The sequence below is a fragment of the Typopeltis vanoorti genome, chromosome 7 (genome assembly GCF_054136105.1).
Source record: "Typopeltis vanoorti isolate ZY-2024b chromosome 7, IOZ_Tvanoo_1.0, whole genome shotgun sequence".
NCBI classification, from domain to species: Eukaryota; Metazoa; Arthropoda; class Arachnida; order Uropygi; family Thelyphonidae; genus Typopeltis; species Typopeltis vanoorti.
Genome location: NC_143555.1, coordinates 128,254,748 through 128,270,941, shown reverse-complemented (window position 1 = coordinate 128,270,941; position 16,194 = coordinate 128,254,748). Strand labels below are relative to the sequence as shown.

At 33.7% G+C, this 16,194-nt stretch overlaps 1 protein-coding gene across 1 annotated transcript; it reads right to left on the bottom strand.

Moving 5' to 3' along the window:
• Positions 1-2,536: 2,536 nt before the first annotated feature.
• LOC150105064 (uncharacterized) lies at positions 2,537-14,615 on the bottom strand. The gene is made up of 3 exons (XM_090395106.1): positions 14,598-14,615; positions 3,558-3,764; positions 2,537-3,184 (listed from the first exon to the last, which is right to left on the bottom strand). Exons 1-3 carry the CDS (start codon positions 14,613-14,615, stop codon positions 2,537-2,539), a joined length of 873 nt encoding a protein of 290 aa, XP_090251232.1.
• Between the last annotated feature and the right edge of the window lie 1,579 nt (positions 14,616-16,194).

Genomic DNA, 16,194 nt, shown 5'->3' with positions numbered 1-16,194 from the left:
GTAAGTTGACCTGAGAGCTTACAAGAATGCAATCCTCTGCATCCCCGAGTTCCCTTAGCTACTTAGTCAAGTAGGTAGTGCAAGCTAAGACAACTAGAGGATGCCGAGGATTGTATTCTCGTAAGCTCTCAGATAAACTTACGAAACTTTCAGTTTCTACAAACATTCGGCTTTGAAATAATGTTGGATCTATCCACTTTGCCTGTGTAATTTTACATCGCAGAAATGAAGCCGTATGGACAGGTTGAGTCCCCTAATGAGGAGCTTACGACGAATTACGAGACAGCCGACTTCACTCCTCTGCTGCTTCCCCTAAAGATACGTGTTCGTGACTGAAGATCGGGGTGTGTGTTCAGGGAGCGGTTAACCTGTTCTAAGGGACGAAAAACCCGAGTTTCCGGGTGGAAAAAACCCTCAACCTCGGTTCCTCGCGTCATGGACGGGAATCGAACCCAGGTCTTTCCGACCAAAGGGCTTCTTTTATAACAACTGAGCTATGGAGGTTCAATCGATAATGCGTTTGATCGGAAAGAATGCAACGCGGCGTCGCCGCTGTTCGCTTGGTTTCGATTGCATCGCCGTCGCGGTGCTCATTGCTCCGTCTCCGAGCACCACGGTATCTTTCTTTTAGTAATAGACAATTCGGCTGATCACAGAAGTAGTCCAACACCAGGGCAACTCGTTGCAAAGATGGAGAAAGCTACACGCATCTTGCAGCCATTCGGGATGTCAGGAACACCTGGAAATTGCGCGCAGTACTGAGCAGCAGTGGCGGATTTAGGCATTAAGGGACCTGAGGCGTTTGCGATTTTCGGGCCTTTAAATTATTAAGTTACAATTTATTTTGATTTTTTTTGTTAAATATTTTAAATATTTAAAAAAATTATTTTATTTAATTTAATTTTTAATTATTAATAATTAATTATTAATAATTATTTTATTTTATTTTATTTTTATTTAATTATTAATAATTAATTATTAATAATTAATTATTAATTATTTAATTTAATTTGATTTTTATTTAATTATTAATTATTAATAATTATTTAATTTAATTTAATTTTTATTTAATTATTAATAATTAATTATTAATAATTATTTTATTTTATTTAAATATATGTAATTTAATTTAAATATTTAATTTAATTTAAATAAATATTTAAATTAAAAAATATTTAAAAAATATTTTAAATAATTTTATGTATATAATTGCACAGTGCATACACATACATACATAACAATAATTACTTCACAACAAAAATTATAAAATATTTCGTATACATATAAGTATGAAAATAGGTAACTTTAATTGTATATTATAGGAACAATTCGATAATATTATAATCACATTCAGGTACAGTCTGTATTTTGTACATAAGTATTTTATGAAATTATACTGCACTTTTCTACTTTTTGCAGCAGCAAATTTGTCAATTAATAAATCAAATTCTAATTCTTGTGATACAGAATTTTCAATAAACATCAGTGACAAATTTGATAGTCGATCTTGCCCCAATGAATTTCTTAAATAATTCTTGACACGCTTAAGGACGGAAAAAGATCTTTCTGCAGAAGCATTACAAATAGGCATTGTTAAAAAAAAAATTTAGTACTGTTTCTACATTTGGAGAAGTTGATTGCAATCCGTTAATGATTGTTTTGTACATTTGAAATCGACATGTGATTTTCTCTTCTTTTATGTATTTTAAGAAATGATGTACTTCGTCATTGAAATAGCTAATTTCAATATCATTCTTATATATATATTTCCCAATTTAGAAATGCAATCGTTTATGTCGCCTTTACTCATATCATGATCAAAAAATAATTGCAAATGACTTAACACATTAGAATACATATTAATTTTAGTGGAAATTTCGGTACTCAATCTAGCACAAAGCATATTATGAGTTTCTACGATGAACAATTTGCGACCTGTTAGAATTGTCTCGTTCGTGTTATTTGATGCTGTATTTAATTCATCAAAATGTCTTTTTTGTTTCTTTATCAGGTTTATTTCATGATTTGTTTCATCAGTTAATAGATTTGCTTGTCGTTCTATGGTTTCAAAATCATTTCGTACATTCATTATAAAATTATGCAAAGATTTTAAAAGTTTTACACATTGCAACAAATGTGTTTGAACTTCTTGAAGCGAAAGACTTGTGTTATTTATTCTTTGCAATAATCTATCCCATAATATTGTTAACAATGCAATTTCGTATTTATCGAAATATTTTGACAATGTTTTGGTTTGCAATCTATTATCTGGTTTTCAAGTTCATTTTCGCCTATTTTAATAAGAATAGTTTTAATATGTTTATAATTTAATCGCAAAGCAGATACGGCATCAGCTCGTGATGACCATCTTGTGTCGCCGATTCTTTTAATATGTTTGGAATTTGTATCGGCAAAACTGTCTGTAAGTAAATTCCGTCGTTGTGTAAATTTAGAAAAAAAAAATTATATACGTTCTGTACGAAATCGAAATAATAAAGCCTTTGAACAAGCTTTTGCAGCAGAGTTTCCAATAATGTTAAGTGTGAGTGGAACATGGAATGAAAATTGCTGATTCGTTCAACATCTTAATTTTTGCTTGTAGACCATTATATTTGCCAGCCATATTTGCCGCATTATCGTATGTTTGGCCACGATAATTTTTTATATCTAAAAATAGAGCATTTAAATTGTTAAAAACGAGTTCCTCTAAATTTTTTGCGTAATGGTTATTTAATTGCAGAAAACCAAAAAACCGTTCTAGTACATCTCCTTTACTATTTACATATCTCAATATAAAAGTTAACTGGTCTATATGGTTCACATCGGGTGTGGAATCGACGATCAACGAATAGTACAGAGCTTCTCTAACTTCCAAACTTAATTTCTCCTTTACTTCAGTCCCCATTAAAGCAATAAATTCATCACGTATCGTATGAGATAAGTAATTAACCTTCCCGCTTCCGATATTATCATATCTTGTTAAATGATTTTTAATAAACTCATCAAATTGTGATAAATATTCTGTGATAAATATACAAGTCATAAAATTTCCTCTTTTGTTACCACCACCAACACTTTCATCTTCTCTGCGCCCCCGAAATCCTAAACCCAAACTTGCTAACAACTTTACTGTGGCTACAATTCTTTTTAAAACATCTCGCCAATATTTTTGTTCAACATTAATCTGATTAATCAAATGAGAATCAATACGTCAAGTTAAAAACAATCTTTTTTTCAAAATCAACATTGAGGAAATATATTCTTTAGAGCATTCATGTTCTTTCAATATACGTTTAAGATTTTTCCAATCATTGTATCCTGTACAAAATTTAGTAATAGAACGTGTAAAAAGTTTGCAAACATAGCAGTAAATCATTTTGCTACTTTCTAAAAAAATAAGCCATTCTCGACATTCTTTTGTACCATTTGCTTTTTCACAGTAAAAATGAACACTTGAAATATTTCTGTAGTACGTCTGATTTCTCTCATTATATTCAAACTTTTAAAGATGTTAAGTCTCCGATATTGCACGGTTTATTATTTATAAAGTAATTTACCATTTTCTCCGATATTTTGCACGGCCATAAAGAAATATCTTTTGGAAAATTATCGGAGTCTGGTTGTTTATACTGATGCAGATCAACATAAACAACCAGACTCCGTTCTTTTTCTTCTTCTTCGGCATTTTCCTCTGTGTCTTGCACATCTCGTTCAAGTTCAGCTTTGTCGGTTGTTTCGTCATATTTGGCATCTTCTTCTTCTTCCTTCGCAGAATTTTCTTCATTTCGTTCAGCGTTTTCTATTATGTTATCATTTTTTAGACTATCTTCTTCTTTTTCGTCTCGTTCATCACGTGTTGGTTGACGATCTTCGTTGCTCTGAAATTTAGTGGAAGTCAAAAAAAAACCTCCAAGGAGTTTTTTTGAGAGAGCGATAATTTTTCTTTTTCCTTTCGTCATTTTCTTTTTTCTGCCCCGGACAAGTACGTTTGTTTCATGGCTAAAATATTAAATATGCATATATATTCAAAACAATTATTTTATAAAAACAATTATTTTATAATTACAACAACCGAACCAGAACAAAGGATAGATGATACTGTAGGTTACAAGAATTTAATTGGTTCCTTAACAGTTTATACCGCCTTTATTTGAAGCGGTCGATTTGGAAAACAAAAATGAAAATAGAATTTATTTTATTATATAGTTACAATTAAACAACAGTACAGACAGTAGTTCCAAGAATTAAGACAAAATTGAAACAAAATGGAATATTAGTTTTTCAAATTTTTACTAAAAACAAAATATAATGCGGCCCGGGGGCCCCTAGCCTTGCGGGGACCTAGGGGGTCTCCTCCTGTGCCTAAATCCGCCACTGCTGAGCAGTTCTTAGTTATCAGGTCGACTGTCGCTGGATTGCAGTGCTTGTTTTCAAGTAACCTTTATTTTACTTAATGGCCCCAAAGTGCAAAAGTAGCGATGCTGGAAATTCGGATATGCCAAAGAGAAGTCGTAATGTGCTTCCTCTTAAATGAAAAAGGTGAAAGTTCTAGACTTCATAAAATAATGCATTAATAATAATAATTATTATTATAAAACATGCTGAAGTTACTAAGATTCCATTCATATTCCGATAACTTTTATTACAGTATGTTGTTATAATTGCTCTGTTTTATTATTAGTCATTGTTGTTAATCTCGTACTGTGCCTAATTTATAAATTAAACTTAATCATAGGTATGCATGTATAGGAAAAAACATAGTATATATTGGGTTCGGCACTATCCGGGTTTTAATGTATCCACGGGGTGTCTTGGAACGTATCCCTCGTGGATAAGGGGGGAGGGATTACTGTACTTTGAAAATAGGGAAAAGAAGGAACATCTTCAGTGCGGAAATGGAGAAGATAAATGAAGAACAAACAATAGTCCATTTTTTTTTTCATGTTTGAAACCGGACCGAGCATGAATGTTTAATTGTTAGTATTTTAACTGTTTTGAAGGAAAGTTAATGACTTTTTGCATCTAGGACTCGAAGAACTTTTATCAGGGTTTTTCAACTGGAGGTGAGTTAGCCGGGCTCATACTGGGATGACACGGTTTTTTCCTCCCGCAACTAGGAAAACCAATAAGTAAGATACAAGCAATTTACAGGCTAAAAAAAGGTATAGGCTAGTGCTAACCACTTTATCCTAGAATTAATTATGAAATCCAGCGCTACTTGGAAGGTCGTTCACACTAAGTGCTTGTCAGAACCACTTATGATGATATGGTTCATGAATGCCAGTTTGGTTGATTTAGGATTTTTTTTTAATTATAAAATTTAATTTTTCATGAATTCGTTCCTTTTACACATAGATACTAGGGGGGGGGGATATAATCTGCAGGTCCATATTTTATTTATAGATTTTGAAAAGCATATGATAGCGTTCATAGAGAAGCACTTTGGAGAGTATTAGATGAACTAGGAATATCTCATAAGATAATGCGTTTGATCAAAATTTCACTCCTGACAGCCGACGCATATGTTAAGACAAGATTGAAGCAAGGAGATGCCCTTTCACTCATCCTTTTTTTAGCATTACAAAATTGTATTCGATAAATTGTAAAAGATAACACAAACAGAACAGTAATATTATGATATGCAGGTGATATATACTCGTTGGAAAACGTAGAGTAACAGTAGTGCAAATCTCCAGGATTCTCTACCTAAATTGAATAACAGCTGTAACAAATTTAGCATGAAAATCAGCAATAAAAAGACCAAAACAGTGAAAACAGGCAGGAACATAGAAAACTTCAGCTTCATTCTGAATGGAGATTCAATAGAACAAGTAAAATATTTCAGCTATTAAGGAACAGTTTTTAGTAAAGATACCAGGTTAAATCTGGAAACCAACACCAGAATAAGCAAAGCTGATATGATGGGTAGGCAGCTGAATGAATTTATTATGGAATAAGAGCGAAATTAAGCAAAACACCAAATCAACAGTACACAAAACAGCATTCAAACTAGTTTTAAATTATGAATCTGAGAATTGGGCTAGAAATAAAGCACTTGATCAAAGATTACAGACCATAAATATGAGGGTTCTCAGAAAAATTAAAGAACTGATGGTATCAATGGCAGAATCATATTAAAATTGAAGATATTAGAAAGGAACTTAACATTATTTGCATTAAAGAATTTGTCAGCAGAGCTAATCTAAGATGGTATGACCACTTAATGGGTGAGGAAAGGTTAGCAAAACAGGTATTTGATGCGAAGATGACAGGAAAGAAATCCAAAGGAAGACCAAGGTCTAGGTGGATTGAATTGATTCAGTCAGAAGTGCCTTAGAATCACAAAATATTAGATATGACAATATTGGAGTGCTCACAAGTAATAGATTGATTTGTAAGAAAATTGTTGACAGGAGAGTAATAATAATGTAAATTATGTAGTGTTGTCATAGTAACCTGAATACCCCCTTGGTGATACATATCAGGAAATTTATCATTCTATCATTATATAAATGAATGACTTAATAAAATATTTATATATTAAATTATTTTTTCAGTAATTAATTTTTTTTGTTGCTCCCACCCACAAAAGATTATTTGTAAATTTATAGTACATTTTTGCACTATAAATTTACATAAGGATTTTTTTCCATTTTTTTTATTCCCAACCCCCGAGTTCCTGACTGGTAGGCCGATTCTCCTTGAATTCTGATGACGCGAATTTTGAATGAAGACTCGACACTCAGGGTAGCCTCTGAGTTTCAAAAGGTTTCAAATAATTCCCCTGGTGCCCAACCCCTGAGTTCCGGACTGGTAGGCCGGTTCTCCTTGAATTCTGATGACTTGAATTTTGAAGACTCGAAAGGGGGTTCCATCCCTCCCCGGCGCCCAACTCCCCGAGTTCCGGACTGGTAGGCCGGTTCTCCTTGAATTCTGATGACGCGAATTTTGAATGAAGACTCGACACTCAGGGTAGCCTCTGAGTTTCAAAAGGTTTCAAATAATTTGACAAAAAACGTGACATAAAAAGGCTTATCATTTTATATCTATAGGGTAGATTATTATTTTTTTTGTATTTTTAATTTATTTTTTTACATAGTCCAGAAACTCTGCTCTAAAGACCAAACATGGAATTTTTTAAAACCATTTCAGGCCTTCAATAATATGTATTAAGACCTGAGAAGATCATTCATACTGCATAAATCTGAATGATTCAAGTTTATATAATAACCCTAAAAACTTAATTATTATGAAATGCAGTTTCATTTGTTTGTGTGGGACTCTTACCCACAAAACAGTGTGAGCCTACAGTATATTAGTACTGTGGATGGGCTAAGGTCCTCTCCCTCTTAATTTTTTTTTTTTTTTCATGATCTAGAAACACATACATCTAGGGACCCAATACAGAACCCTCTCAAGCCACTCCAAGCAGGGCAGTGATCCCACACCATGCAATAAAACTAATCGAACTTAAAAACACAAACATCCATGCGTTAGTGGTTACAAAGCAATGTACAACAAATACAATGTATTATAAAATTTAAAATTGTGCATGGGAAGAGAAAAAGGAGCTATGAAATAACTACTACAACACCATTAAAATTTCCAAATTTAATCTAAAATCATTATAGATATTTAATGATTCTAACTGTTTTTATATTTATGTAACTTAAATAAAAACAATAAACATTAAACTTCCGTTACCAATTTTCAAGAGTATTGCCATTTCAAATTATTATTTGAAAATTTTGGGACAGCTATCTCTGATTGGCTAACAGTGGAAATTGACTGACCAGTCTCAAAAAAAGTTAGATAGCACTAAAATACAATTGCCTACTCCCTATGTGATATAAAAGAAGTTAGTGGATTTTATATTTGATTTATATAATAAGTTTACACATAAAAATAAAGCAAAATAACTAATCCCTATCCTACTACATGCCTAAATAATCCTAAGTTTGTGAAATCCCAAGTATGTACATATATGCATGCAAATACATATAAACTATTTTTTAATTTATGAGTAAATCATTGTGTGTGTGTATATATATATATATATATACAGGGTGTTCGGGATAAATTTGACATATTTATAATTAATTATATTTTTCCGTAAGTTACATGTATTAACACACACTTCTCTTCATTTAAAAGTTTGGACCCTTCTTCATTCATATACAAGATGTCAGAAAGGATGGATAGCTGGAACCCACCTGAATCATGGAAGAGAATAACTTGTATCATGATGATTCGTGCCCGCCATCAAAATAAGGATATTACGACTGCTGCCCAATGCTCCCTGAATACAGTAAAAACAATCAGGCATGAACTAGAGACTTGCAATGGTGACTACGAGGATGTAGCAAGAAGAAAGATCCCTAGCAGACGATCTGATTGCGTTCGTACAGCAGAATTCCTCGCAAATCTGCAGGAACAGGTGTTGAAGAACCCTGGCATTGGAATTCGGGCTTTGTTCGTGGAGTTGCTAACTGTAGTCAAGCCCTGGATAACAAGGGTAGCCAATGGTAGGCCGTATCTATGGCAGCAGGATTCGGCCCCTTGCCACACCTCTGGGAAAAGTCAAAAATGGTTGTCTGAAAATTTCTACGACTTCACCAGTCCAAATGTTTGTCCTCCAAACTCCCCAGACCTTAACCCCATGGATTATTTTGTATGGGGCGCAGTTGAAAAAGACACCAATCGCACTTCCAGTAATACAAAAGCCCAGTTAATGGATAAAATTAAAACAGTTTTTGCAGCCCTTCCCAGGGAGACTGTAGCATCAGCTTGTTCGAGGTTCCGAAGCAGAATTGAAGTTGTGATCGATGCTAATGGTGGTTATTTTGAGTAAATCTTGTTGATAGTATTGTAATTAACTCTGCCTGTAATGTTTTTTTGTCAATTCATTAAATTTAATAGATACAAAGAAGATTTTCTTTTTCCTTACGAAACTGTCAAATTTATCCCGAACATCCTGTATATATATATATATATATCTATATATATATAGAGTACTTATAAGATTACATTTCTCCATTCTCTTCATTACAAAACAAGTTGCAAAACTTTGATTTATAATTAAGCGATGCCAACTAAGTTTTTTTTTAACTTCTGAAAGAAAAAAATAATGATTGTTAATTATCAAAATAATTAGATGACAAGAATTTCAAATACAGACAGTATGTAATTCTTTTCAAATTTTCTTACACTGTACAGATTTGACATGCTGAAGAAATTGCAAGCCATGCATTATGTTGATTGCACTGCAGTATAAGTTGAAGTTCAGGGCACATGATCATGCAAAGGATTATTGTAATACTGAAACGGCTACTAAAGGGATAATCCAATACTGAACAATTACAATGTCTCATACTGAATCCAAACTGTGAGAACAACAGTTAACAGAAATTACACTTGTGGGATTTACTTGTAGATTTATTATAATAATAAAGTTCTAGATGATTTGCTGTATATTAACAAGCATCTTGTCAGAACAAAGAATATACCAAAAAAAAAAACATTAATAACAATGTAGATAAGTCAAATATAATCAGACATATATATATATATATATATATATATATGGTGTGAGATAGTCATCGCTGAGCAAGTTCCTTAGACAGTTAAGACACCATAATGGAGATCTGAGAGGCTACACGCACACACAAACACAACTCAGATGCCATGGAGGTGATACAATTGCATCACCTCCAAGAACCTCTCAAACACCCTTGGAAAGAGATTCATATTAGAGGCTTAATGGAGTGAAAGAGCACTGAAAAGGGATTAAAAATATTTCATCCCATTCACTGAGCCATTGTCAGGGAGTGTGACACACACACACACACACACACAGGCAACACAAAATTAAGTGAAACACATGGACAAAAGATTGGAGTCTTGACTAGGTGGGGTGCCCCCTGTGGGCACTCTTAGCAGCCTAGGATGTACACTGGGATCTCGATGTTTTAGTGTTTTCCACATTTGGGGAAGTTTAATGCAACTATATTTATTTAAATTAGGCTGATTTCTGAAAGCAACTGCAGATTCCAAAAATAGTCTTTCTCTTCTAAATTTGTGATGGTGTATGGTGGTCTTTATCCAACTGATTCTATGAACCATATCTAAAGCATGGTCTGCAAGGCCTGATTGACGATAATTATGACTGCAGATGTGCCTTTTGTGTTCTTCCATGCAGATGTTGGCTGATCTTCCTGTCTGTCTATAGTATAGTAGGCACTTGCAGAAACAGGACACTTTATATACTCCAGGCAGATAGGAGAGGGCTGATCTTTAGTAGAACATATATGTGTAGCAAACTTCTGGTGGGGCTTGAGAGCTGTCAGAGATTGTATTTAAGATACTGGCTATTTTTTCTGAATTGCCACAGACACTGGGGATGATGATGATAGCATTACTAAAATCTTTCTGAAGAGAAAATTGAGGATTTGGGGAAGGATTGATTATTTTTTTTTTTTGATACTGTGAGAACTGTAGCCATTAGATAGAAAAGTGTGGCATATATGATTAAGTACTGTTATAAGAGAGGACTCCCTGGGACAAAGGTTATAGTCTCTTATAGGGGGGTATGGAAAATTTTGTGAATGTATCTGCCTTTGTGGCTGGGCTTCCCGTATACCGAAAAGGACAGATTACTATTGGGTACTCACGTTACCAAAGTGTATAGAAAGGCTAAACTATTATTAGTTTCTTTTTCCATGGTAAACTGGATTCTAGGATGAAGACTGTTCAGGTGAGAGAGGAAAGAGTAACGTATCTGGGCCATGAGGCCAAATGGAGAATACATCATCCACATATCTTAACCAGACAAAAGGTTTGAGAGGAGTGAATCAAGAGCTTGTTTTTCAAAATATTCCATAAAAAATTGGCAAGGAGAGAACCCACAGAGATACCCTTTATCTGTTTATAAATTTTATGCTTGCAAGGAAAATATCCACAATGGAGAGCAAAGAAAAACAGATCAGTAATATCAGAAGGAAAAAACTTTCCTTATAAGTGATAAGATGTCATTTAAGAGAATATTGTTGAATAGTGAGATTATATCAATGCAAACCAAAATATCTTGTATTATTGAACACTAAATTCTCAATAAAAGTTTTTTTATTATTATTCAGGCCTCCATGGAGTCAAGACTCATCGCAGGAGGTCCTCCCTAGAAAACACAAAGTATATCATACCACTCCTTAAACTCATTGACCGTTCTCACTCTCACCACTCTATCAGGCAATGCATTCCATGGTTCAACCACTCTCCATGCAAAGAAACCACTCCTCACCCCCTTGCTCACAGTACTGGAAGTTACGAAAGTTCTTTTCTTCTAGTCACACCTGGAAGTTACGAAAGTTCTTTCCTTTCGTAACTTCCAGGGATAGTCACTTGTCAATACTCCTTCACGCTGTTCAACCAAGTGAAAGAACTCCCCAGTGTCAACTCAACAGCTTAAAAGTCTCAGTCATATCACCTCTCCTTCTTCTATCCACCAAACTCTGCAGTCCACATTTCCTCAGCCGATTCTCATAATTAACATTGTACATTCCTGAAGCCATCTTTGTTATCCGCCTTTTTATCCTTTCCACAGTTAATTTATCCCCTTCAAATCCTGGGCACCAAATTGGAGAATAATAGTCTAAGTGTGGTCTGATCAGAGTCTTATACAATGGAATGATCAACTCTTTTATCTCTGCTGGTCAGTGTCCTACTCATTATTACAGCAATCCTCTGTGTTACCTTCACCACCTTTGCAATATGTCCCCTAAATTTCAGGTTTCTATCAATCATCAACCCCAGATCTCTCGTCTCCCCTACTTCCTCCAATAGAGTATACAGCATCCCATTGATGTCTCCCAAACCTCAAGACCTCACATTTTGCTGCATTAAACCGACACCCCCATACATTTGCCCATCTGTCTAGCTTATTCAAATCCTCTTGTAGGGCTACCACATCTGCACTATTACTAATAACCCTTCCCAGCTTCGCATAATCCACAAACAACTAACTATCCCCTTGCAATCCACTGACAATGTCATTGATATAAAGGTTAAACAGTATAGGCCCCAGTACTGAGCCCTGTGGGACCCCACTTATAACTCTGCCTCCTTGAAACTGCCCCACCATACACAACTCTCTGATACCTATCAGACAGCTAATCCCGAATCCAGTTGACCAATCTGACATGCAGACCCATGTGCTACAACTTAAATATCAGCTTATCATGTGGCACCCTGTCAAATGCCTTTGCTAAATCCAAGAAAATGGCAGTATATGTCTTTCCCCTAATCTACTGCTCTTGTAACTTTATTATAAAAGGCTAGCATATTCCTAAAACAAGAGCACCCCTTCACAAATCCATGTTGACCCTCACAGATAACATTACCTTCATCTTCCCAATACGGTCCCTCACTAATTTCTCCAAGATCTTAACTACTGATGAATCACAAACTGGCCCATAATTAGGAAGTTTTAAAATTAATTTTTTTTTTTTTTTAATACGGGAAGTGATATGACTGGGGGTGGGGGAGTTGAAAGCTTGCTAACTGTTTTACTAATTTGTAGCATGGGGAATCTGTAGCATCTACTATAGGTCTTAAGCTGGAATTGGGTTTGTGTATTTTTGATAATCTATATATTCAGGGTAGGGGGGGGAGAAGAACTGAAGTGTCCGTTTTTTTTTTTTTTTTTTTTTTTTTTGTGTGTGTGTGATTTTCAGGAAGAAAGGTACAAACGTTTTGGGCAGACTTTTCAATATTTTGATCTGAGATTTGGCAGGATCATAATCTAAAGGTCTGTAATGCCTTTAGATTATGATCTGAAGAATCAGTGCAAAACACTGATTCTTCAGATCAGTGCAGCCTATGAGAATGATGTCCATTTTTCTATTGTATTCACTGGTATTAAGAATAACAGTAGCACTCCCCTTATCTGCACTAGTGATGACTATGCTGAGTCTATACAAGAACTATACTGTAGTTCTTCAGTATAGTTCTGAGTTGGCAAGATGATAGATTTCTTTTGGGGAACAAAGACTGAGAAAGAATGGTTTCAACATCAAGCCTAATGTTATTAGCTATTTTCAGAGCCAAATTATGGATACTGCATTCAATGTTGAGCATTATGGATACCACATTCGATGTTGAGCATTACGTATAGTGCTGGTACTTACTTCAGAACAATGGCAAAATTATGGCCAAGACTTAAAGGCATTCTTAAGCCTTTTTGATGACATTAACTACTCTATGAAAAGGATGAACTAAAGAAACAGGTTTAGAATCCAGAAGACTGTACTTTTTGATGTGTTTATTTTTATTTATTTATTTTTAAGAATTCTTTCTGAGCAGAGGTTTTTGAAATATCAAAGAGAACAGTATACAGAGTTCAGTGTTCAGAATAGCTGAAAGCTCCAAATGCAACAAGTTGGTGGTTTTGTCGGTAGCAGCAATCTGTTCCCATAATAGAGCAAAACTGGCATGCTTGTAGATACAGAGGGCTTTTTTAGATTTAAACTTGACTTTAGATTTCACACAATTTGGTGATATTTCTATATCTTGACATCTTTTGAGAAAGGCCAGCCTGTTTAATTCTCTAGGTCAGTAATTTTCAACCTTTTTCATAACATGGCACACTTAGACTAATTATTAAAATTCTGCGCACACTAAAAATATATTCTTTTAATTTTTTTGATGATCTGGCAAAAAATAGGCATAATTTTGATTGAATTACACACAAGAATATGGAAGACCAGACACTAATAAATAAATGCACAAACTACGACATTATTTCTTTCAATTAATTTGTTTTCATAACTGGTGTGCCGCAGCCAGGTTGAAAATCGCTGCTCTAGGTAATTGAAGTTTCAACTTACTGTAATGTTTTGCCTTGTGCACTATATCTTCACCATGAATAAAAATTCGTGTGTTAAGGCTTAAATGCTGGAAGAAACTTGTGTTGGAGGTTTAATGGAACAGCATTGAGAAAGGATTAAAAATATTATTTAATTCTTCCAATATTTTGTCTGGCACTGAGACATCATCAAGGAGTACAATATGAGACTTGTGACACACACACATATGCAAAGGTAACATTAAAGTAAGTGAAACATGTGAATGAAAGACTAAACTCCCAGCTAGGTACCTGTTTGCCCCCTAGGACAAACTAGGATCTCAAAGTATTAGTGTTTCCCATATTTTTGGAAGTTTAATGCAACCATATTTATTTAAATTAGACTGATTTCTGAGAGCAGCTGCAGATTCCAAAAATAGTCTTTCTCTTCTAAATTTTCTAAATGATCCTGATGAAGAGAGAAGCAGTAAAATTTGCAGAAGAATAGAAGAGGCAATAGGCAATTAAGCTAATTCTTAACAAAAAATTAGCTTAATTCTTTGTTAAGAAGTAGAATAATAAAATTTATATTCTGAATATGTTTTATTGTCTTTCAACTTCATGGTTTTCCTTTAACTAGGCCCTGAGACATACCTTAATTCTTTTATAAAAAAAAATTAAGGATCAAAAAAGAAATTTGAGGAACAAATTATACTTTTTCCCATAGGAATTTTCGATTAGTGCTTTTCGATTAATGTACCTGTTTTAAAGAACGCATTAGGCGCACTAATCTAGGGATTGCTGTATTACTATCATAAGAAATTTCAATTACAGTATGAAAATCATTTTTAGAAAAAAACATGTACAATATAATTCCTAATTCTTATTTATTTATTTTTTTTTTGGAACTAATCTAGTAAACCTTTTCTATTATTTGATAATTTTTTGTCTGAAACAAAAACATTTAAAAAGTTTCAACTTTACTAAAACATTATGTTTTCAGAGGCACAGCTGCTCTCACTACAGCAAACATCATAATAAACTATTGGAAAGTCCTGACCTATGTAATAATCACATTAATCATGGCATATTTCTTTTAATTATAAATGAAAGTCCTGAGTGGAGGATAACCAGCTATAAATTTAATGACATCATACATTTGTAGCAAACCTTAAAATGTGAAAATACTGCTTCTTAAATCAACAGCTCAAGCAGTGCAATGCATCAGTTTTATTGCTGCTGCTGCTACAAAATTTATATAAATTCTTTAGAATAACTGTCTCTAAAACACTGATTCTTTACCATATAAGACATCTTGCAGCAAGTGTAAGACAAGAACATTCTTCCAAAGTGCTGCATATTCTTTGATATCCTATCTTATAGACAATGCTTGATTTTGCTCTCAAACCTAAATAACCTGGTAATTCACTTTCCTACTATATTTAAATCTGCTAATAAACAAAAGACTTTTTTCAATATCCATTAGGATAATAAGGTTCTAATAGAGAATCTCCTAACACTACCTATAATAATTCTAACAAGATGGTTTATGTGGTATAAAAATGTGAAATATAAAGAACCCGGAAAATATTTGTTGATTTTCGTCAAATCAGATTCAGGTGAATCTCTTGAAACAAACAATGCAAATTGAAAAAAGTCAGAGAAAAAATATCCACTAAATTTCCATGAAATTTTCTCCTGAGCTATCTGTTATACATAAGATTCATGTAATTCAGTGAACTCTTTGTACTCAATCCACAAAGTCTGATTTAATTAACAGGGATTTAATTCCATGGAGATAGAAGGAAGAATAGTCAATACTTCAAGATATTCTCATGAATACTAATTTCAGCTACTAGTTTATTTTCTCTCAACATATTTACAATTCCAGTAACATCTGTTTATGACAAATGCTGGTTCCATTTATTTTGAAAGTTCAAGATAAAAGATGACTTCCCCTTTCTTATAAAAACCTAGGCAAGGGCTGAGTGTACTCTACATTAACAAGGATTTAGCAAAGTATGAGAGTTTAGACAGTGAATGCCAGTGTAACTAGGAGTTAACGGCCTGTCATATCAAGTGATTCAAAAAGTATAAATGAGTTAGTCAGTACATTTAAATGGTGTAATCACATGCATTAATTATATTTTTTTTATAGACATGCAGCTACTAGGGGCTTGGCAATCTGCATACTGAATCTAATTTGAGAAAATTTAGATTTTAGAAAAGTTAAATGCTTAACTTTTTCACTAAGATAAAAATATATATTCCAGATTTTCTCTTTTATTTAAGAAATACAGAATGATAATGACAGGAATTTATAAATCATGTATTTATCAGTCATATATTAAATTACT